Consider the following 22447-nt stretch of genomic DNA (forward strand, 5'->3'; position numbering starts at 1 on the left):
TACATTGTTTTCATTCATTTCAGTTTTATTCAAAATCACAACAAATGTAGAAAATTACAAAATAACACTTTGAATGACTAAAAATAGATCCCTCAGGAAAAATGAATAGTCATGTCAACATCCGTATATCCACCCATTCAACCGTTTTCTAAACTACAACTAAATAACAACAACAACAAAACTATAAATAAATAAATAAGAAGAAGAAGAAGAAGAATTTCCACCCAAAAAATAGGGACCTCGCAGCGGTCGCTGCTCAGGCCTGAAAAATAGAACAGCTCCCCGTGTGTCTTGGCTTGTTTGGCATGCGCACTGGAAGAGGGTCAAGTGCCAAGTAAAGATGTATATTCATATTTCAAAGAAGTATTGAGCATCTCTTCATCAGAGATCTTAAACCAAGGACCCCCTTCATGTGCATTGCACTGTTTTGTACCGATTTTACATTGCAAGAGCTGTTGGTGAGGTTTGGAGATCATTGTATCCTGCGGGCAAGAAAATCATTTTTTTTATGTTTGAGAGTAATGCTCAAAAGGATGTGATTTTGTGTCTGCCCTTGAAAAAGAAAGTGTAACTAAATATAAGCTAAACTTAAAGAGAAAATAATTCCCTGAACCATGAAAAGCGGTTGGGTTGACACACATTTAGGCTGCCTCAAACTCCCCGTGCTATATTTTAAACATAGCTCGGCTCAGGCGAATGAAAGGAAAGCATTACTTGATTCTTCCTTCCAGAGTCTTCACTGTGTCATTTACCTCTTCCACATTCTCTCTGAACTCATGCTATCCCTCCAGACGGCGCCCGTCTTGGTTTTAGACGTTTTTTTGATGTGTCCTCTTTGGTCTGTGAGCGTACCCGATCGGGGAATGCGTGACAATCAATCTTTCATGGTTGACTCCGCGTCCATACATGGCACACTGTGATCCACTTTAGCTGCTAACCACTGCAAGTGAAGTAACTATTAGCGTCAACGAACAAGTACATCCACACGCTGATAGTTTCTAAATGTAGTGGCACCCCCAATGAAATTTACACACACAAGCGTATAAAACCCCTGTACCTTAAATAAAGAATTTATTTCTTCATCCTTTGCAGTGACATAACAGCATGAAACTTTGATCTGTGCTCTCTTAAACTGTCAGCACAGCTAATGTCTCCCTTCCTTTCTCACTTCCTGTATCGCTGCTTTTTCCTCCTCCCTCTTTGATGGTCCCCTCACTCTTGCCTTCCGTCTGCAGCCGCTTATGACTGCCGGACTGTCATCCCAGCCCCCACCCCCCCATCCCACCCCCCCTTTATTCTCATTTCTCTTTCGCATGCAGAAACTTTCAGTACCAATATCTGAATGAGTTTCATTCCTACAGGTGTGTTTTATTCACTGCGTGTGTCGTTGTGTGTGAATGGAGATGATTGATGGGACCATAAATGACATAAAATACAGTAATATCATTGCATAATCGCTGAGGAAATAAATGCAGCCAAATAAACACATGCTCTCATCCCACTAATATGCACTAATTAATAATATTAGATACATAGGCGCATCGTTATCCCTCACTAACTCTCTTAGCCTTTGCTCCGGTCTTAACTCCATATTGCTTAATGGCCAGTAGTGCTTTGATGTGGTGGAGTTTAACAGCTCCCAGGTGGAAAAATGTATAACAGCAGGAGTGGATGTGTCAGATCAATGATTCAGACATGTCCATCCGCCCTCCTGAGGTTATGGTGAAAATAATATTAATAATATCAATCGCCACAGATGCTCCATGCTCCAGACTGCAGGGCCTGCTGTCCGGCCTGCTGCCTGACAACCAGATCTCGGCCTCCTCCAGCAGGGACATGATGTGGAACCCCAGCGCAGCCCGCTTGGTGGCCAGTCGCTCTGGCTGGTTCCCTGCGCCTTCACAGCCCCTTGCTGGAGAGGAGTGGCTTCAGGTATGTTTTGAATTGTGCCTTCCATTGATGCTCATTTGGGTGCATCATATATTGTCAACAATAGCATCACATTTATTGAACTCCACTTGAAATGCATGGATATAGTCCTTAATAATATTCAAGCATTGCTTACTGAGAAACTGGAAAAAGGGACAAAACGTAGCAAATAAAATTTGAAATTCCACCTTTGTCTGACTCAAAAAATTTTATGGGTTTCTCCGTTTCTCCAGTGCCTAATCTCTTCACTATGTTTTCATGAATACTGCTTAACTAGTTTTTTTCATATACCACGAGCAAAGGAAAAAAAAACAAACAAAAAAAAAACATGGCGATGGATGTTTAATCTCCTCAGGAGGCAGAATTATCCAAGTTGCTGGAGAACCATAAAAGGATGTTTTTTTTCTCTTTCATGATTGATTGGTTCCAGGTGGACCTGGGTGTGCCCAAAACAGTGCGTGGAGTCATCTTTTTGATGTGTCCTCTTTGGTCTGTGAGCGTACCCGATCGGGGAATGCGTGACAATCAATCTTTCATGGTTGACTCCGCGTCCATACATGGCACACTGTGATCCACTTTAGCTGCTAACCACTGCAAGTGAAGTAACTATTAGCGTCAACGAACAAGTACATCCACACGCTGATAGTTTCTAAATGTAGTGGCACCCCCAATGAAATTTACACACACAAGCGTATAAAACCCCTGTACCTTAAATAAAGAATTTATTTCTTCATCCTTTGCAGTGACATAACAGCATGAAACTTTGATCTGTGCTCTCTTAAACTGTCAGCACAGCTAATGTCTCCCTTCCTTTCTCACTTCCTGTATCGCTGCTTTTTCCTCCTCCCTCTTTGATGGTCCCCTCACTCTTGCCTTCCGTCTGCAGCCGCTTATGACTGCCGGACTGTCCTCCCAGCCCCCACCCCCCCATCCCACCCCCCCTTTATTCTCATTTCTCTTTCGCATGCAGAAACTTTCAGTACCAATATCTGAATGAGTTTCATTCCTACAGGTGTGTTTTATTCACTGCGTGTGTCGTTGTGTGTGAATGGAGATGATTGATGGGACCATAAATGACATAAAATACAGTAATATCATTGCATAATCGCTGAGGAAATAAATGCAGCCAAATAAACACATGCTCTCATCCCACTAATATGCACTAATTAATAATATTAGATACATAGGCGCATCGTTATCCCTCACTAACTCTCTTAGCCTTTGCTCCGGTCTTAACTCCATATTGCTTAATGGCCAGTAGTGCTTTGATGTGGTGGAGTTTAACAGCTCCCAGGTGGAAAAATGTATAACAGCAGGAGTGGATGTGTCAGATCAATGATTCAGACATGTCCATCCGCCCTCCTGAGGTTATGGTGAAAATAATATTAATAATATCAATCGCCACAGATGCTCCATGCTCCAGACTGCAGGGCCTGCTGTCCGGCCTGCTGCCTGACAACCAGATCTCGGCCTCCTCCAGCAGGGACATGATGTGGAACCCCAGCGCAGCCCGCTTGGTGGCCAGTCGCTCTGGCTGGTTCCCTGCGCCTTCACAGCCCCTTGCTGGAGAGGAGTGGCTTCAGGTATGTTTTGAATTGTGCCTTCCATTGATGCTCATTTGGGTGCATCATATATTGTCAACAATAGCATCACATTTATTGAACTCCACTTGAAATGCATGGATATAGTCCTTAATAATATTCAAGCATTGCTTACTGAGAAACTGGAAAAAGGGACAAAACGTAGCAAATAAAATTTGAAATTCCACCTTTGTCTGACTCAAAAAATTTTATGGGTTTCTCCGTTTCTCCAGTGCCTAATCTCTTCACTATGTTTTCATGAATACTGCTTAACTAGTTTTTTTCATATACCACGAGCAAAGGAAAAAAAAACAAACAAAAAAAAAACATGGCGATGGATGTTTAATCTCCTCAGGAGGCAGAATTATCCAAGTTGCTGGAGAACCATAAAAGGATGTTTTTTTTCTCTTTCATGATTGATTGGTTCCAGGTGGACCTGGGTGTGCCCAAAACAGTGCGTGGAGTCATCACCCAGGGAGCAAGAGGGGGAGAGGCAGCAGGTGGAGGAACAACAGAGAACAGGGCCTTTGTCAGGAAGTACAAAGTTGCATATAGCCTGAATGGAAAAGAATGGAATTTCATCATGGACAGAAAGACAAGCCAGCCCAAGGTGGGTCTTGAGGGCAGGGTGGATGTCTTGTTTTTGTTGTCGTTTCCACTTTGTGGATTGTGTTTGTGTTGATTTCTTACAGATTTTCGAGGGTAACACACACTATGGCACACCAGAGCTGCGTCATTTTGAGGAGGCAGTGGCCCAGTACATCAGACTGTACCCTGAGCGGTGGTCTCCAGCAGGGATTGGGATGAGAGTAGAAATACTGGGCTGTGACCTTCCAGGTAGGAGATTCTGCTGCTACGATAGGAATCATTTTGTTTCTTAAAAATGAATTTATCCATCCATCCATTTTCTGATCCGCTTATCCTCACAAGGGTCGCGGGGTGCACTGGAGCCGATCCCAGCCGTCTTGGGGCAGTAGGCGGGGTACACCCTGAGCCGGTTGTGTGATAACAACACAGACCATTTAAGCAAAATGGACTTTTGGGAAGGGTCATGTCAGACAAACATGGATCTACATGGAGCTTGTCAGACGAAGAGCCAGTACATAAATGTTTCAGCCTGATATGTTTTGAAATTATTTCACCTGGAAAATATGACTTCTCTGCAAGCTTCCAGAAACATGTGCTATTACTAGGAGGGAGTGGACAAGCTTTGTGTTACAGGAATGCATCGCCAGAGAAAACTTGCAGCATAGTCTGTTTTCCAGATGTGTGTGGCACTCACACACACACCCACACACAGCCACCCACACACACACACACACACACACGTTCACACAGATACGTATATATTCATACATCTACTTGCACAGGCACACATCTGGACTTTCACTGTTCACCACTCCCTCTGAGCCTTAACAGGATGACTGGTGCCGTGTAGCACAGCCAAGCATGTCATATACGTACAACACACCCATCAAGCAACCACTGACAGATATACACACAAGCACAGAAATATTACATCATGGCCCATTCAACTTGCTCAGGTGACTATTATGGTTTTGCATTTTATTGTGTTTGATGAGTGCAGCACAGAAAAATAGATCATTACTCATTTTTAAGGACAGGATACATTGGAATATACCACGTCTAATGTCGAGGGTCACACCTTGTTCCAAACTCAGCAGAACTACTGATGACAGCCTGAACATCCTCCATTTCCCCCTATGTGCTGTGTATTATTCACTTCTACCCTCATTTATGCCCTCCCGGGAGTTGCTTTGAATTTAATATTTTTAACCTGGTACATGACTCCTGCTTCAATTGGAAGTAGAAGCTGTGAAAGTAAAGTAGAATAAGATCCTTTTCACTATCCCAAACATATGGTTGCACTTCTTTCCCCCTCGAGGCCCTGTGCGTGGGTTCATTTTGTTTTTCGTCTTTTCTCCCATCCTCAACATATCTACGCACAAATACACGCACATGCACCACTAACACACACACACACGCACGCACGCACGCGCGCACGCACGCACGCACGCACGCACGCACGCACGCACGCTCACATCACTGCTTTTGCAAATGTACTCTCCAAAAATGCAAAATGCATGAGGATAATTTCTCTCTGAGAGGCGGATTGCATTGTTTACACGTGCACATCTGCAAATTAAATGTCTGGTGTCACAGCATCACAACATACATCATTTGAGATGGAGACAGGAAAAAAAGTAAAAGGTGTTCATTTGATCAATTCATGACATGTTTGGTAGCAAATGTTGTATTATACTTGAATTGAATTATTTTCCAGTGTCAGAAAACAGTTTTTGCACAGTACACTCCATAAAGACAAAGTACTATAGACCATCTTTGTCCACCAAAATTGTATGTATTATTCAAAGCAGTGGGGTTTGCATTTGGGCATTTTAATGTATTTTCTTATCATTGACTGATTAGAATAATGTTTTTTGTCAATTTTCTGGTAATTATTTTCCTGACAAAATCCTACTCACTATCTCGTGACAACAGACGTAGGGCCTTATTTTCATGCCAGGTCCAAGTCTCGGGCATAGCACAGTCTAACTGTGCGCATTAGTGGGGTTTTCTTTCTTTTGGTATTTTGCTAGACTTTGCGCCAGTCGAATTGCGCGTAATGGGGCGTTGGTGCCTTTGATCGTCGTTGTGGGATAGAAGTAGATGTTTCCCGGCGAATCCTTGTGTCATCCCTCATTGACATCAAATTTTCAGGGTGGTCGTAGCACTTACCCGAGTACGCCGTGCATGATATTGCAGAAACAGAAAACCACCTCACTTAGATTTTATATGCACATGTTTAAATGGTTTAAAAATTGCTTTCTTTAGAAATCTCGTTTAATCTTAAAATGCGTTACTACATTTTTCAATACCAATTACTTGTTTAAGTTTGTACAATCAGTGGGATCAGTTGCAATGCATATATGTGAATGATAAATGTAAATTGCACATTTGTCTAAGGAAATCTAAGGTGCTTCATGAAATGTTTTGTAAAAGATATGTTCATTAAATGTCAACATTTTCCTAATGTTCTTGTGCTTCTTTAAACCTAAACAAAGGAAAGACATATTTTGGTTTTTTATAGCAGATTATGGTGTAATTTTAATGGCCCAGCCCACTTGATATCTACCCGTTATTACGCCGAGCGCAGATACCCTTCTGTTACCAAATTGTCGGATGAGTCAGGGGCGAGGCAACTCTGTGCACTGAAACGTAAAGATGGGAGCAACATGGCCCCAAACACACAAAACTAGATTAGTGCTAGCACAAAAATGAAGTTACTCCCGTTTTTGCTCCAAGCTCACAGGCACCAGCCTAACCAAATAGGGCCCTGAGTCTTGCAGGCATTCAATCATGTGTGATGGGTTGAATCATCACCTGCAAAACTTAATGTGAGGCAACACTTCATTGCAGCAAGTCATTTTTTTGCCATACCTATGAATATATGGTATGTGACATATTAATTGTTCCCATCAAGAACAGGAGCTCAGGGTGACCTACGCAGGTCAGGCATGTAAACCATTATATGCACACAATCACACAATTCGGTCTTATTTCCATTGCCCACGACACTCCTGTCACCCGGGAAAGGTCATCAGATTTACACTGTGACCTTTCAAAGCGCTGAGCTCTCAGGAGCTGGGGAGAATTTTAATGGACAAGACTGTGTCTTCTGTGTGTTTTGACGTGTGTTATTTCCCCAGCAAGCAGGTCACAATTCGGCATTTGGTTGATTCCAAGGTTTTACCCCAAAACCTGAATCATTACACTTGATCATAAACAGCAAACGACAGCACAAAAGGCAAAAGGACACTCTTGATTTTGAAAGTGGTCTGTTGTAAGATCTCAGCAGTTTGACAGATAAGCATTTCATTTGGTGGCTAATGACTGGCACAAAGGATGGAATATAAATGCCGCATTAAAGTCAGAAGCCTTCGCAAGCTGCGAGAGCGCTTTCATGTCAGCCATCTCGGCAGTTGGGGATTGGTCACAGTCTCTTTCACAGGAAGTTCCTTTAAGTAGACCAGTTGTGTGTCACGCTGCGTTTGTTCCCCTCAGTGACTTTCATGGTTGTTTAAGGATGTCACGAGTCATTCAGAAAGAGAAACGTCATCAGTAGGATGCTTCTAATTTGTTTTAAACAGCACAACATTAGGTTCAACTTCAGGTAGCTTAAGAAAACTACCATAATACACCTACTGTTATATTTTTGACAACTGCACTGGATCTGTGCCTAATTTTCTGGCCAATGAGTTTACAAATAGAAATTTTCTAAAGCCACATGACGTTTAATCACTAGTGTGACCTCAACATCCATATCTACTTGTCAACTTAAGTTGACCCATCCGCTCCGAAGAGCACCACAATTTTTCCTACTTCACATCCTGGCCACAGCCTGTTCAGCACATGTGCAGTGCCCACGTGGTGTGTTCTAATGAGTGGATTGTAGGCGTGTAATAAATAAGAGACATATCCAAAGCATTTTCTTGTGACCAAACCCCTCATGATCGTAACTTAAACAAGAGTTGAATCAACAATTATTCTTGACTTTTTTATACGGTGTCAGTCATATCGGCCCTCCAATTAAACGGTAACTAAAATGTGGCCCGCGCCATAAATGAGTTCGACCCTGCATTACGTCGATCGCGATCGACCGGTAGCTCGCGGACTGGTTCCAAGTCGATCGTGAGGGGTCTAGAGTAAAAAAACCAAACAAACAAACATTTGTGCGTCTCTGTGCATGTTAGTAAATGACTGAACACTCAAAATTGTCCCGAGGTGTGAGTATGAGTGCGGATGGCCTAAGACGTGCACCTACTGCCCGAAGACGGCTGGTATAGGTAACAGGTCGATCGCGGCAGGGTGGTTGAACGAAAAGTAGATCTTCGGTCCACACCCCCGACATAGACACAACGCATGGGACACTCACCTTACGTTCACTAGGGTTCTCCGTGCCAGTATCAGTAGGATGAGAAGAGTTCTAAAACTCAGCTGATGGATTCGAGGCATCCAATCCTACTGTAAAAGGAGCTGATCTTCAAGGGAAAGCAAGGTGGAAAATTATGTGTGCTTTGCAATGCAATAAAACCCCCCCACTCGCCAAAAAATGTTCATTTGTTATTTGTGCCACATAAGTGCTTTGCCAGGAGCAGTTGCCAGGCAACCAACACAGACCCCTAGAAGTATCTGCTCTCAGCCGAGAAATAATCTGACACATAGCCTACTGTAATACGCTCAATTGTCCTTTTCTCACTTGGGTTTATGTGTTGACACTCGCAGTAACGGGTGCAATAGTACACACTTGAAACACAGTGGTTGGTGGACCTCAGCTGGTTGATGGCATGAGAGTGGTATATTACCATGTGCTGGTTAGCGGAAAGAATGCAAAACACTTTAATTATCCAAAATGTGTGACTAAAAATCCATCCATCCATTTGCATGTCACTTATTCTGTGCAATGTCATGGAAAAGCTGGAGCCTCTCCCAGCTGATTTAGGGTGAGGGTTAGGCTGAGTTATTGCCATACTACCACACTGTCAGGTGTTTGCAATTGGTTGCTTCATAGGATTTATGAAATTTAACATCAGTTGGCTTGTTTTGCGGCACCAGATGGGCATTAGTGGTAGCGCTCTAGAGTGGTTTGGATCCTATCTAGCAGGCAGGACCTTTTGTGTTTGCTTTGGTTGGTCTGAGTCCCATTCTGCCCACCTGCTATGTGGTGTTCCACAGGGGTCTTTTGAGGGCCTCTGCTGTTTTCATTGTATTTGCTGCCCCTGGGTTCCATGGAAGCATGGGATTTCATTTCACTGCTCTGCGGATGACATTTATATATCATAGTTTTGATGGCAGAAAACGTCTTTAATTTCAACAGAAACGAAAACAGAAGCTATGGTGTTTGATCCCTGTGGCCATTCTGCTTTTCATCCTGTTGACTTTGGGCCCCCTGGCGTCTTATCGAAAACCAACAGTCTTCAATTTGTGTTTTAGATGAGACAGTGATTTGAAATTGGACCGGCAAATTGGTGATGTGTTAAATACAGCTTTTATTTATTTAGGCAGCTGGCTAAAGTAAAGGCTCTCCTTTCACAGCAGCACCGAGAAACAGTAATCCCTTCCTTCATTACGTCTTGGCTGGATTACTGCAATGCACTTTATTCTGGATTCTGCTAGCACCCCCCCAAGTTTCTCCAGTTGGTCCAAAATGCTGTTGCCGGCCTACGAACTAGAGCGCCTGGGAAGGAGCACATAACACAAATTCTGGCCTTCTGTTAATGTTAGTCAGTCCCCTTTCTGTACATTTTTAAAACTTGCCTTAAAATACATTTTTATTCTTTGGTTTTCGACAAAGTATAAGACTTGGCATTGTATTTGTGTTTTATTGTGTTTACTTTTTTCATCTTATGAATGTACTGTTTTAACAGTCTCTTTTTACATGTAAGATTTTTACTTCATGTTCAGCACTTTTTAAGCAGCTGTGGGTTTTTTTTAAAGTGCTCCAGGCATAAAGTTGAGTCTGATGACCCTTTTGTTCCAGCAGAAATCACCACACCAGCAGACACGGCCACGCCCACACTTCCTGCTCAGACCACCACTATCATTGCATCCACCACAGGTAATGCCATACTGTGGTCGAAAAAGGAGGCTCACCGCTTGCTCGTTCTCACGGTTGTTCTCCTCTCTCCTCTGCAGTCGCCACCCCTCCTACAGGAGATGGCGCGTGTGACTTTGAGCATGGTCTGTGTGGGTGGATACATGACCCTGGCGTCCCTCTCCTCTGGTCCCTGCACAGCCATGGTGAGTGTCCTCATCAGTCAGCACCTTTACCTGCTCAGCTGTCAAGGAGCTGATGTTTTCTCCATGGCATGAGCTTTTGATGGACAAAAGGTCGATAGAGGAATTAGTATAAAAAATACAACAGTAAACATGTGGCTTGGCAGCTCACAATTAAAGTGGGCAACTATTTCCATTTACTGCAGAGTATTTATGTGTGCAACTTCAGGCAAAATTCCATTTGGTCAAACAAAAATGGATTGAAGTTCACTGATCACAGAGTCAAGACAGGGTTAATTAAATTCTATATTATATTCAATCGAGTCGTTTTACACATCCTGTAACTTCAACGATTTCTTCTTTCAATGTGCCCAAGATAATTCCTTCCATTGAAAACAAATTTCGACGTGTGGGCCAGACATGCTGCTTTGTGTCAGGAACACACACACACACACACACACACACACACACACACACACACACACACACACACACACTTATATGCGAGGCAGCTGCAGTTGGAAAAAAAATTCAGAAGATAGGATTGTAAAAGATGCCTATTATTCAAATACAGCCTTTTCTGCCCATTACCTAATTTGGGAAGAGTGCTGTACAATTTCCAACCATTTAGACATCTATTAAGAAATTAGTACCTCTCTTTTCTGTATATCAGTGGATCAAAGTGCACATTTTGGATAGATAAATAAATGCTGTCGAAGACTGGGCTCACTGATTGTTTTTTTCTTTGATGCGTTGTTTTTTTATATGACATTAAATACATGGTTTGCCAAACCTTATCTTAAAATTCACAGTTTTATGAAAGATTTTGTTTTTTCCATCTGCTGGGAATTAAATATATTTTTGTCAAACGCCGGATAGTACCTGGATCATGTTCATCCGTTGTCAAAGCAAAGGGAGGACATTGAGCTCCAGTGTGACCTATTGAGCGCCACGCTGTCTTTGACAAAGAGCTTCAAAGTGACGTCTTTCAACAGCAAAGGTTCTCTTTGGATTAGTCCAAGTTGTGGCTTTCATGCACAAGGAATCATTTCCAGCTGTCTGCAGGCACCATGTAGCCTTTGAATTCCTTGCTGGTGTCAAAGGTCCGAAATCCCAGTCAGGACAGGATCATTATTTCACCACTGTCAAATCACTGTGTCTACTCTATATGTTGTTTCTCTCGTGACCCACAAACTCGTGAATGAGACACAATGATGAACATTATTTAGCTCAATAAGCATGGAATATAATAATATAGAATGCAATGGAACCGAATCAATCAATCAAACCTATTCATCTAAACAAATAACAGACGTAAGAACATAGAAGCAGCATGTGAATAAGATACCATACAGAATTAAAGAATATAAGTAAAATAGAAGTTAAGATGAATGAAATAGATAAGTACAGTGAATAGGTCTTAGTTAAAAGCCAAATGAAAAAGGTAATGTCTTGCCTGTTCTTAAAAATGTGAACATTCTCTGCAGCCCTGAGGTTCTCCATCAGGCTATTCCACAAACGGTTGGGTTTGGTACCTCTAAAAAGGTTAAGAACCACTGCTCTAAGGCAAAGGCTCCGTCGAACCCCTGAGACCGATTCACCAAACCCCTGGGGTTCGATCGAACCCAGGTTGAGAACCACTGCCCTAGACCATGATGACATTTAAAACCTAGTCATAATACTTTAAAATCAATCCTGAAACAGAAATGTGCAGATTATAAAATTAGTGTAACATGCTTTCCATTCTTAGTCAATGTTCAGTTGTGTTTTGCATTGCGAAGCAGCCTCGATAATGAACTGTGTGGCCAGTCAGCAGAACATGCTTGGGGAAAAAAATGAGGAGATTCTTTCCCTTTCATGGACACGTTAAGATGCAACTTGAGGGGGACATAAAATTGCATTTATTTTTCGTAATTTCAAACTGTTCTTTGGTGCCTTAATGTCATGTCTGTGGCATGCTTTCATAAAAATATCCATACATCAAGAGATATAGCAAACTTTACACACCCTATTTATTGTCTTGCTGAAATCAAGAGAGCATGCCAGCTCTGATTCATTTTTCTGCTGGTTTCATCTGGATTTCATTACCAATCCAACCAGGGTCGACAAATGAGGCATTGCTAAAGTTCTTCTCCTCGTCTCACCGGCGAGTGCATGCGTAACAGATGGCGCATTTTGAAAGAAGAAAGTAACTACCACATGTTCACTTCACAAGAGACCTTAAATGATTACTCGGTAACTGCTGGTGATCGCTTAAAGTTTAATAAATGTGTGAAATGATGCTGAAATGTGTGCAGAAGTGTAATATTAAGTTACTTGTAGTCGTAATTCCCCTTGCCCATTGAACAGAAAAGCGTAAACACACACAGATCTACTTACACCTGAGTGGCAATAACCATGTTTCAATCTATAAAATATTCCCACCAGCCCATTTTTCAAGGTCTTCATCTGACAAAGAAATACACTTGGCTCCCTAATTCACAATGGTACATGCAATTTGCAAGGTAAACACTCTCAATGATGGAACAAATAGGGGGCCTCCAAATTTGTTGGACTCTTTCCGGAGTTTAAGTCATTGACCTCTCGAGAATGAAAAGCAATTGTCCCTGTGAGTTTTGGGCTGGTTGTGCTCTGTCATCAGAAGGGAGGTCACACTGAGCCTATTCTTCTGTGTGTTTATTCTTCTTTGCGTTTATATTTGTCTATTGTTGGAAGGGGCCTAGCTATTTTTCTTTGGTGAGGTCGTCATTGGAAGTAAGGGATGACTTGCGCCTTTTTTGTTGCACTTGCCTGCGATTGTGTTGAAAGCACGTGTCGTTTTTATAATGATGAATTACCGCAGCTTTGTTTTCCGACACGGATGATTGATGATGACATCTGTGTCACTGCAGCCATCAACACATGAATACAGTTTGCTTGTGCTCCATTCATGACATTTACCTTAAATACAGCATCATGCGCTTAAGGTGGATATATGTACTTTTTAGAGCCTGCGGGGTTAAATGAAAAATCAAATGACAACAATAAAAACCGGAATGTCTTTTTTGTGTGTAGCATCAAAGCTCACCAGTGAGAACAAACTTTTGATTCATACAGTTTTGTTACATATTAGAGATTTTATTTTTAAACTTGACTGGCTAAAATAGCCACTGATATTCACTGCTCCTGGATTTTGCACACACACACACACACACACACACACACACACACACACACACACACACACACACCCACACACACACACACACACCCACACACACACACACACACACACACACACACACACACACACACACACACACACACACACACACACACATACACACGCGCGCGCGCACATACACACATTTGTTGTAGAAATAGCAAATGATCACTCATGGTTTTGCATCTTCCCCAGAGCTCAACAGTCATCTATATATCGAAGCCAACCCAAAGACGGAGCAGCAGCGAGCCCGTCTCCTCAGTCCCATTGTGCCAGCCGACACCGGGCCTGTGTGCCTCCTCTTTTCCTACCAAATGTGGGGGGAGGCCCAAGGGCACCTCAGGGTCCTGCTGCGAGACGCCCACAATGAGGAGACCCTCCTGTGGACACTGAAAGACGACCAGGGCCCAATCTGGAAGGAGGGCCGCACTATCCTGCCTCGTTCACCAAAAGACTATCAGGTAGTGATGAATTCCCTGGCTCTGTGGAAGCTTTGCATGCAGACAAGATCAAGAGGCAGCTATATGACCTAAAAGAAGCCACGCTGTCTCTTTTGGTTGCATGATTGTTTAGCGTTGCATTTTTTTTTTTTTTTAGCAGCCATCGCACTGATGTTCTCATAAAATAATAAGTCGCTGGTAAGCGAGGGGGAAGATGATTGCAAGTATGAGTCGTTGCTTTGAAATCACAAGCACCCTATTAAGTTTTTATCCCGTCTCTTCCTCCTTCTTGTCCCTTGTGTTGCCTTCCGCCTTCCTCCGTTCCTTCCATCCTTCCTCTGTTCCTCCCTCTCCTCTTTCTTCTTCCTGCACTTTTGCTGTTGCTTAGGTTGTGATGGAGGGCTTCTTTGCACATGGCACGAGAGGACATGTCTGGATTGACAACATCCGCATGAGCCCCAGCACGCCGCTGGAGGAGTGTACACGTAAGCGGCACAAGCCCACACATATCATGTATCTACACCGATGGGACGAGCTATACTTTTTTGCTCTTTATTTGACCCACCGGTCCTCTGTCACTGTCACCGTCCTCTCCGCTTCCACCTCTTAAAGGCATCAGTAATGCATGCGAAGTGAAAAACACCCCCGACATCCCTCCACATCCAGCTTTAAAGAGACGTTTTATTCCAAAACACCCACCTAGTACATAGATGAAAGAGGCGACGCGAGCGAAGGAGGGGCAGTGTATAAACTCCTCCAGAAAGAAAGAAGAATAGGAAAAGTAGGCCATAAACGCCCTGTGGGCCCCCGCGATGCTAATCTATGTTTCATTAGATTTCTATTCTTCTCTTTCTATCCTCCCTATCTTTTATGCGCACAAGCCGGTTGTATTTGTAAACAGAGCTTTTCCCGAGCTGTCAAAGGGAATTACTCGACAGGCTGTTTCCAAAGTAAATGGCGGAGCGGCTGGCGCGAGCCGAGAGCCAACGCAGCCTCCTTAATCTGGCCTGAGTCGGGGCTTTTGGAGAGGGTCTTAAGCAGATCAGAGACCAAGCTGGAGGTGCGGAGTTAGAAACCTGCCACCGTTTTCTGCCTGACATCCAAGGTGCTTTTGAGCCAGCCCAGCCGGCGTGGAAAAGGCATCTTATGTGTGCTTTGGCCTCTCTGCATTTACATCAGTCATGGTTTGTATATGTTGAGAGTCTAAACTGCTCAGCAGTCAAGAAAGCAAAATATGACAGCCAAGCTTGGCTCCTTTGCCACTCCCACAGTGTGCTGAGATGCTGCTTATCACCCAACACGGTAGAATTTTTCACGGCGTTTCTGCCACAGGCGCCAGTTCCCAAGGCTTCCCCCCCCTCCGCTTCTCAAACGCACGCACAGGCACCACATCTTTGTGTTTGCATTCCCTTCAATCAAAGTGAATGCTCTGCTTTGTGGATTCCCAAACAACCCCCTGCAGTTAAACTGGACTCGGATAAACATCTTGAAATGCATGCTGTTCCCAGCTCACATAAATTGCATTCTCACAATGGAGCCGAGTAAAGGCCATAATTCATGTGAGCTGTCTCAGAAATTAACTTAAATTTCCTCAGGAGTTTGGGAGTCTTGTGACATTCATTTGACATTTGCCTGCCTTTTCCGTCTTATGTAAAGTTATCTAACAGTTCTTGTTCTCTCTATCTCTCTTTGGTGGTCTCTCTCTCTCTCTCTCTCTCTCTCTCTCTCTCTCTCTCTCTCTCTCTCTCTCTCCTCGTCACCCGTGTTTTCGGACTGTCCCCACAGAACCCATCAACGCCTTCTCTCCAGATATGACCGGTGAGTGTATGATGTCATTTACTCTCTGGCCTTGCTGCTTCTGCTTGTTGGTATGCACCAGGCTGTGGGTTTTCGCTTGGCAGCACCAATATGTCTCAGTAACTACATGAGCTGCACAAACTATTCCGTGGCCGACTACACTGCAAGTGTTTCAGAATGAATACAAGTGCACATCGGAAGCGGCATGTAGAAATCACAAAGCACATACTAAAGACCCAACTAATGAATGCCAGATTTAGTGGGATCGTTGAAAATCTGATTATTTTGGTAATTCATTGTGTCTCGGTGGAAAAGTGCAAATGTTGCATGGAAGTACACCTCAAGCAGTCAGATGTGAGAAACTATCTTTTTCATGTCTCTTGGTTTCTGGCTCAGAGACCCAGCCGGGTGGGTTTTAAATAACTGTCTGCCTCATGAAAAATATTCAGAGCATCCTGCGGGACGCTACGGGATTGATGTTTGTGCTCTGGCATCTCATAATGTCCTCCAATAAGATAAGAGCTCGGTGGTTGCTGTCACTGCAAATATCACAACTGCCCACCCGATCTTTCCTGCGCCTTTCTTTCACAGCATCTCCTGCATCCCACACAATAATATGGCCATGTATATACACAGAGCAAGCCTGAGCGTCCCTCCGCTCCACAACTCACCTAATGAATGGACACATTCTGAAGCTGCAGCAGTGACGGCATGCAGCAACTCCCTCTGTTGTTAAAAAAGAGAGCTCTGCTTCTCTCCTCCAAGTTCGCTGTTGCTCCACAGGCCTTTTAAGTTCTCAGAGTCACATTTGGATTGTATTTAATTAAATTCCTTAGTCCCTGGATTGTAGATGTCTGTGGAATTTTGGAGTAGAGACTTCTTGGAAAGCGCTTAGGTTAGTTCTTCCCAATAAATAGAGGAGTTCAATCCAGGGGCAACATTGCGAAAAACCTCTGGCTCTTGGAGGACAGGGCTGGCCTGGAGGCTGATGCATGAGAAGAAAGGCAAAGTAAGAACGCTGAACAACGTGAGCTATGCTTGAAACCTATCGGCCAAATCAAGGCGGTTAAATAACAAATCCAGTCTCAGCCCAAAGCGAACTCTGGCAGCACTCGATAGCCATGAGGTGTGTCGATGCGAGTCTTGCATGGTGATGTACTTGAAGGGCCTAACAAGAAGAAAAAGCTCCTTAATTCAGTGTGTGCGGTTGCTTTTCAACTAATTATTTCAACTTGCTTTCACACCAAGTCATGTCCTTGTGAGTTGTCCAGAAGTGCAACAGCATTTCCATTGATTAGTTTAACAATTGGTCTGATTTAAAATTGATGTTCTTGGTGTGAAAATGTGTCCTCCAAACCAAAGATGCATTTATGCACATGGATGCATTTGAAATTTTCTTTGGCCATTGGGTATTGGTTCTTTTTTTTTTTTCCACTCAGCATGCTTGTGCATGCTCAGGTGCACGTCTCCTCTTTGAGATCGACAATTGATCATTTCAGTAAATGTAGCGCCATTCCACTCTTTTCCTGTCGGCCAATTATTCTGTATCTCTCCACCAGGGGGAGGTATTCCCGTGCCTCCCTTCCCCATCCACTGGTATTACATAATGGCTGTTGGGGCCACCCTCCTCGTCCTGGCCGTGGCCATCTTGGTCAGAGCTCTTTGTTGCTGCAGACGACACCTGGCCACCCAGAAGAGCCAACAGTCGGTGGCCTATCACAGCTCTTCGCAGTGCTTCCAGTACTCAAATTGGTCCACAAGTATGGCCACCCCAGGGGTGGAGCCAGTGCTGACAGTGAGGTTGGACAGCCGGGACCGACACCGCACTCTCTGCTGAAATGAGCCGATTGGCTAGAGTGTCCGTGCAGGATGTCTACACGTGACGTTGGTGTCACAAAGCCAATCAACTAAATCATCACTTTACAGCTGCGCGGGTGATGATGGAAGTCTACAAAAGTCTACAAAAACAAATGGGTGCACTCCCTATTGGATGTCACTTGGTTGCTTGCTTTCCTCGTCATTTCATTGAGGAGTTTGGTATTGACATATGTCACACTATGACCCGCTGATCCTGATGGCAGGGCTGGAGTGGAGGACTGGAGTAACTTATTTATCTGAACAGCTTGGTAGGGCCCATTATGTGCTGTCTGGCCCCTCAGGCACCGATCATCCTTTTGGAATCCCCCCAGCATGGACTTGCACACAGACGTGTGGGCTCGGTTTAACCAGTCAGAGCTGCCAATCCACCAGCTAACACAAGATGCCCGAAACACGAGGATGACACTGGCTGTAGAGATGAACTCTGCTCTTGCTTCGACTTCGGCCTGTTGAAGTGGAGGGACGGAGGGGGAGCTCTATTATCATTTTCAAACAAGCATGTGCACATTTAAGAAACAACGAAACACTGCCAGTAAGCCGTCTGACAGTGATAGATGCAGTCATCGTCAGTGCTCAGTTTGTCTGCTCGCATTGTCTATCATAAGAAAGCACGTCTTTCCTCTCCCGTTTTACGCAATGTACCACCCAATTGCGCCGTTCTGTCCACGGATGAAAGCCGCATGGAGCCAAGTTAATTTGTGGGCATTTTCAGCGGGAGTTTCTGCTGGCTTGTAAATAGAAACAGATGTCTGCGATCATCTCTTCTTTGATGTTTGCAGCGACTAATCCAAGAGTGCCATCAAATTGTTTGCTGTATATTGGCACCATGAAAACCAAGAGCAATAGGAAGCATTGCCCATATATTCTTCTTTTTACAGGCGGCGCTTCACAGGAACGTGGACATCATGATTCCCAGAGAAATTGTACATGAATGCTGAGATATGGTGTCTCCCAACACCCAGTATTACATTACAGCATATTCAAATTTTGTTGCATGAAAATATGCCCTACGCTGGCTATCTGTGAGCACCACAAGAATGACATCACATCATTCTGAGTGATGTTTTAGAATAAGTTTCTGTCATGGCTTTATCTTTGCCAAGCCGTTGCTTTTTTTTTTTTTTTTTTTTTTTTAATCCACAATCTCATCTTTGATTCTACTTACATAACCAATGTTCTTTTTTCCCCTAAACCACTTTTTGCTCTTATTGAGTTTGAACGGTTAACACAAGCAAAAGAATGACAAGAATATTTTTATGTATGAGTGTGCAGGCTTGTCTCTTAGTATTTTCATCTAATCACTTGGAACTGAGACTACAAAATGATGCAAAGTTTGTTTTTGTCTTTTAAAACCGAACGGCACCTCACATGCCACTCGGCAGGATGCACATTGCCACTTTTAGTCGCTGCACTTTTGTCTCCGGAGTGGTTTTGGCTGATGCTGTGCTTTTAAATCAGCAGGAGGAGGGACGGGACAGCGGGCTTGACACTGTTCCGCTTCAAGCCTCCAATACTTGTAATTAGTTAATGGACAGATAACATTTATTAAGGCTGCGCAATGCACTTTTCCCTCCTTTTACTGCACTTCCACCATGCCGTAGCCTGCCAAGTTCAGTTACCCTGGAAACATTGTAATAACGCAATTGGCCATCGCAGCCATTCAGATCAAGACGTGTGCCTTGCCAAGCAGTTACTCCCATTCCTGTATGCCTGCCAACCGCAGAGAGTGCACAACATACACACACACACACACACACACACACACACACACACACACGCACACCCACACACACACATGCACACACTTTCACAAAAGTCTTGACTCACTTGAAACACAGCTCTTAAGGGTGATCGTTTTGATTGTTTTTAAAGGAGGCTTTGTTAACTAATGACAATTTTGCATCTTGATTCACACAGAATGAACAGTCTTAGAACATCACTATGCTACATATTGACTGTGTTTTTGACAGCAATGTATCATAATGACCTTTCCCTAATTAATAAAGTCATATTTTTCTACAATTTCAAGGACTGCCCAGCATTGCATTTCTGTAAAAATTGTATGAATGCAGCAGTTTGTTGGTGAACGTTTCTGTGCTGGACAATATTTACTCAATGTTCATGGGATCCCTATGGCATTACACGTGCAAAAAGTGAAAATGAAAGAAAATTATATGGAGTTTGTCCTCCCTCACCGGTACAACCGCTTCCACTCTGCTGAGAAAACCTTCGCCATTATGTTTTTTTTACTTATCTACAAAGTAGATTTGTGAGGCCAGAGGTCATTGATGTTGGCCCAATATCTCAGTCCTAAACTGAAAAAAAAAACGGTTTGTTGAATTTATCCATCCATCCATTTTCCGATCCGCTTTATCCTCACAAGGGTCACAGGGCGTGCTGGAGCCTATCCCAGCTGTCTTCAGGGAGTAGTTGAACTGGTCGACCAGCCAATCACAGGGCACACATAGACAAAGAACCATTCGTGCTCACAATAACACCGAGGGACAATTTGGAGTGGCTCCATTAACCTGCCACACATGTTTTTTGGAATGTGGGAGGAAACCAGAGTATTTGGAGAACACCCATGCAGACATGTGGAGAACATGCAACTCCATACAGGAAGGCCGCAGCCGGAATCAAACCCATGACCTCTGCACTGTGAGGTCGACACGCTAACCAGTCGACCACCGAGCCAGTTTAATTTACTCAATTTTATTTTGTCAAGCGGTGGCACGCAATAGAATCATCAATGTATCTAAATCTTTTTAAGTAGAAAAATTAATCTGGCTGCAGGTGATTTTATTCAGTGCCACCACTTGACGAAATAAAATTGAGCAAATTGAACACATCCTTTTTTTTCAGTGTATTTCATTCAATTCCCAAAGGTGTTACATTAGGTTCAGGTCGGGCTCTCACTAGTGTGCGTGCATGCATGCATGTGTGCAAAAACCTGTCCGGATCAGCGTAAAGGCAACAAATGTTGTGTGCTTCTCTCTAGCAGTCAAGACGCCTAATCAGTTTGGAGATGTGCGGCTCGACACAGGCAGGGAACCGCTTGGGGGAGGTAAGCAAATAAGTCTCTTCGTTTCAAATTTAGAAAATTCCCAGTTGACATACTCTGGTCCTGTCCTAGGTCTCCAGTTTCCAGAATGGAACACAGCATCGCCGTCGTTGGACCCTCCAGTGACTCCGGCCTCAGAGAAGGACAACTCGTGGCTGTACACGTTGGACCCCATTCTGGTCACGATCATTGTGATGAGTTCCCTGGGTGTCCTACTCGGGGCAGTGTGCGCGGGCCTCCTCCTCTATTGCACCTGCTCCTACAGTGGCTTGTCCTCACGTTCCTCCACCACACTGGAGAACTACAACTTTGAACTGTATGACGGCCTCAAGCATAAGGTTAAATTGAACCAGCAGCGCTGCTGCACTGAAGCGTGAGGAGAAAGAGAGAGGAAACCAAAACATATGTGAATACCTCTCGCAATCTTCATTTGCTTCTAGCTTCACCTTAGTGTCAGCTGACTTCCTCAAGGAGACAGACCCCTGGACACATGGACAAGTTGGCCACTTTTTATCTGAAGTGAGCTCTCCTTTTCCTGTTTGGAAAAATGGCACAGTCATTTATTTTGTGGTAAAAGCAACAATGTGAAAAACATTGAGGTCAGCACGATGAATTGCTCCATTTCAAGGCCTCGGACATCTAAATATCGACACATATCAACTTTAGATTCCTGCTCCACCAAAAGAGAACTGTTTCTAAATGCGCGTCATAGATTTGTAAGAGTTCTAGTTTTGAAAGTGCACATACTGAGTCAAAATATTGTCCTGGAAAGGTGGTAGGTTAGGAACGTGCTTAGCAAGCATCTTTTTTGGCTCAAACATGTGAACATGTTGATGTAGAGCTTAGCTCCTGTGTCTGGCCCATTGACATTTTGTTCCATTGTGGACTCTTCTCCTTGTTGGGCACGCCTCCGCTGTGGTATTTTTAGTCATTGACGTCTGTCAGCTTAGTAGTTCTGCACTCACTCTCTTTGTGTTTAATGTTTCTGTTCTGGCTCGTGGCCAATTAGTGATGGCTGATAAATAGGGGACACAGCACCTAAAGTGGGGGCGTGAAGGTTAGTGTAGTCGTAGTGGGATTTTTTTTTTTTTTTTTAATGGCAGGGAGAATTATAGTCGTCGCAGACCGTTCTCTGGAGACAAAGTCATGTTTTCTTTGTACTTAATGGAGAAGGGTCAATGAGTTTTAGTGAGTGCAACCTATGGATTGCTGCTGAGAGCAGGAACTGACAACTGTGGAGGAAAAAGAAACAAGGAGAGGCAGGGGGCACCCGGGCTCACCGATATGTTCTCGCTCTGTGCCAAAGACGAGAACTGAACATGCAACCAGAAATTTCTCGTCTCAATGGTATGACCACATGCCAATGGACACACATCAAGCCTTAAACTGGAATTGTTGAGCAGACATACCGAGGAGAAACCAAGGTGAGAACACATCCCACTTTGGACCAGAGAAGCCATGATTTGAAGGACCTATCCCACCGCCATCAGAAACATTCATTGCACAAAGCTCATTCAACCGCATGGCCTACGATGGCTTACTTCATGTTTTGTTTTGGTTTTTTTCTCAGCTATTTTCAGCTTTCATAAAGCAGGGTGGGCATTTCTTTGTAAAAACTCCTTTGCATGAATAGACTGAATCTCAAGGTGGAAAATGGGAGAGAAAATATTGATTTTGCTGTGATGCTTCATAAATCTCATGACACACTGACATGATTGGCTTGTACATATACATGTGCAAAGAATGGTTACTGACACACACA

At 43.7% G+C, this 22447-nt stretch overlaps 1 protein-coding gene across 1 annotated transcript in view; it reads left to right on the forward strand.

Moving 5' to 3' along the window:
- nrp2a (neuropilin 2a) overlaps positions 1-22447 on the forward strand; it is a 52500-nt gene extending 30053 nt beyond the window's left edge. Inside the window, exons 9-19 of the mRNA XM_019878492.1 lie at positions 1757-1932; positions 3940-4119; positions 4202-4346; positions 10075-10149; positions 10227-10331; positions 13705-13970; positions 14338-14434; positions 15735-15771; positions 18230-18236; positions 20643-20688; positions 20758-22447. Coding sequence (XP_019734051.1) covers positions 1757-1932; positions 3940-4119; positions 4202-4346; positions 10075-10149; positions 10227-10331; positions 13705-13970; positions 14338-14434; positions 15735-15771; positions 18230-18236; positions 20643-20688; positions 20758-21062 — 1439 coding nt within the window. The 3' untranslated portion in view covers positions 21063-22447. The remainder of the gene's footprint in view (positions 1-1756; positions 1933-3939; positions 4120-4201; positions 4347-10074; positions 10150-10226; positions 10332-13704; positions 13971-14337; positions 14435-15734; positions 15772-18229; positions 18237-20642; positions 20689-20757) is intronic.

This window comes from Hippocampus comes, unplaced genomic scaffold, assembly GCF_001891065.2.
Source record: "Hippocampus comes isolate QL1 unplaced genomic scaffold, H_comes_QL1_v1.1 scaffold345, whole genome shotgun sequence".
NCBI classification, from domain to species: domain Eukaryota; kingdom Metazoa; phylum Chordata; class Actinopteri; order Syngnathiformes; family Syngnathidae; genus Hippocampus; species Hippocampus comes.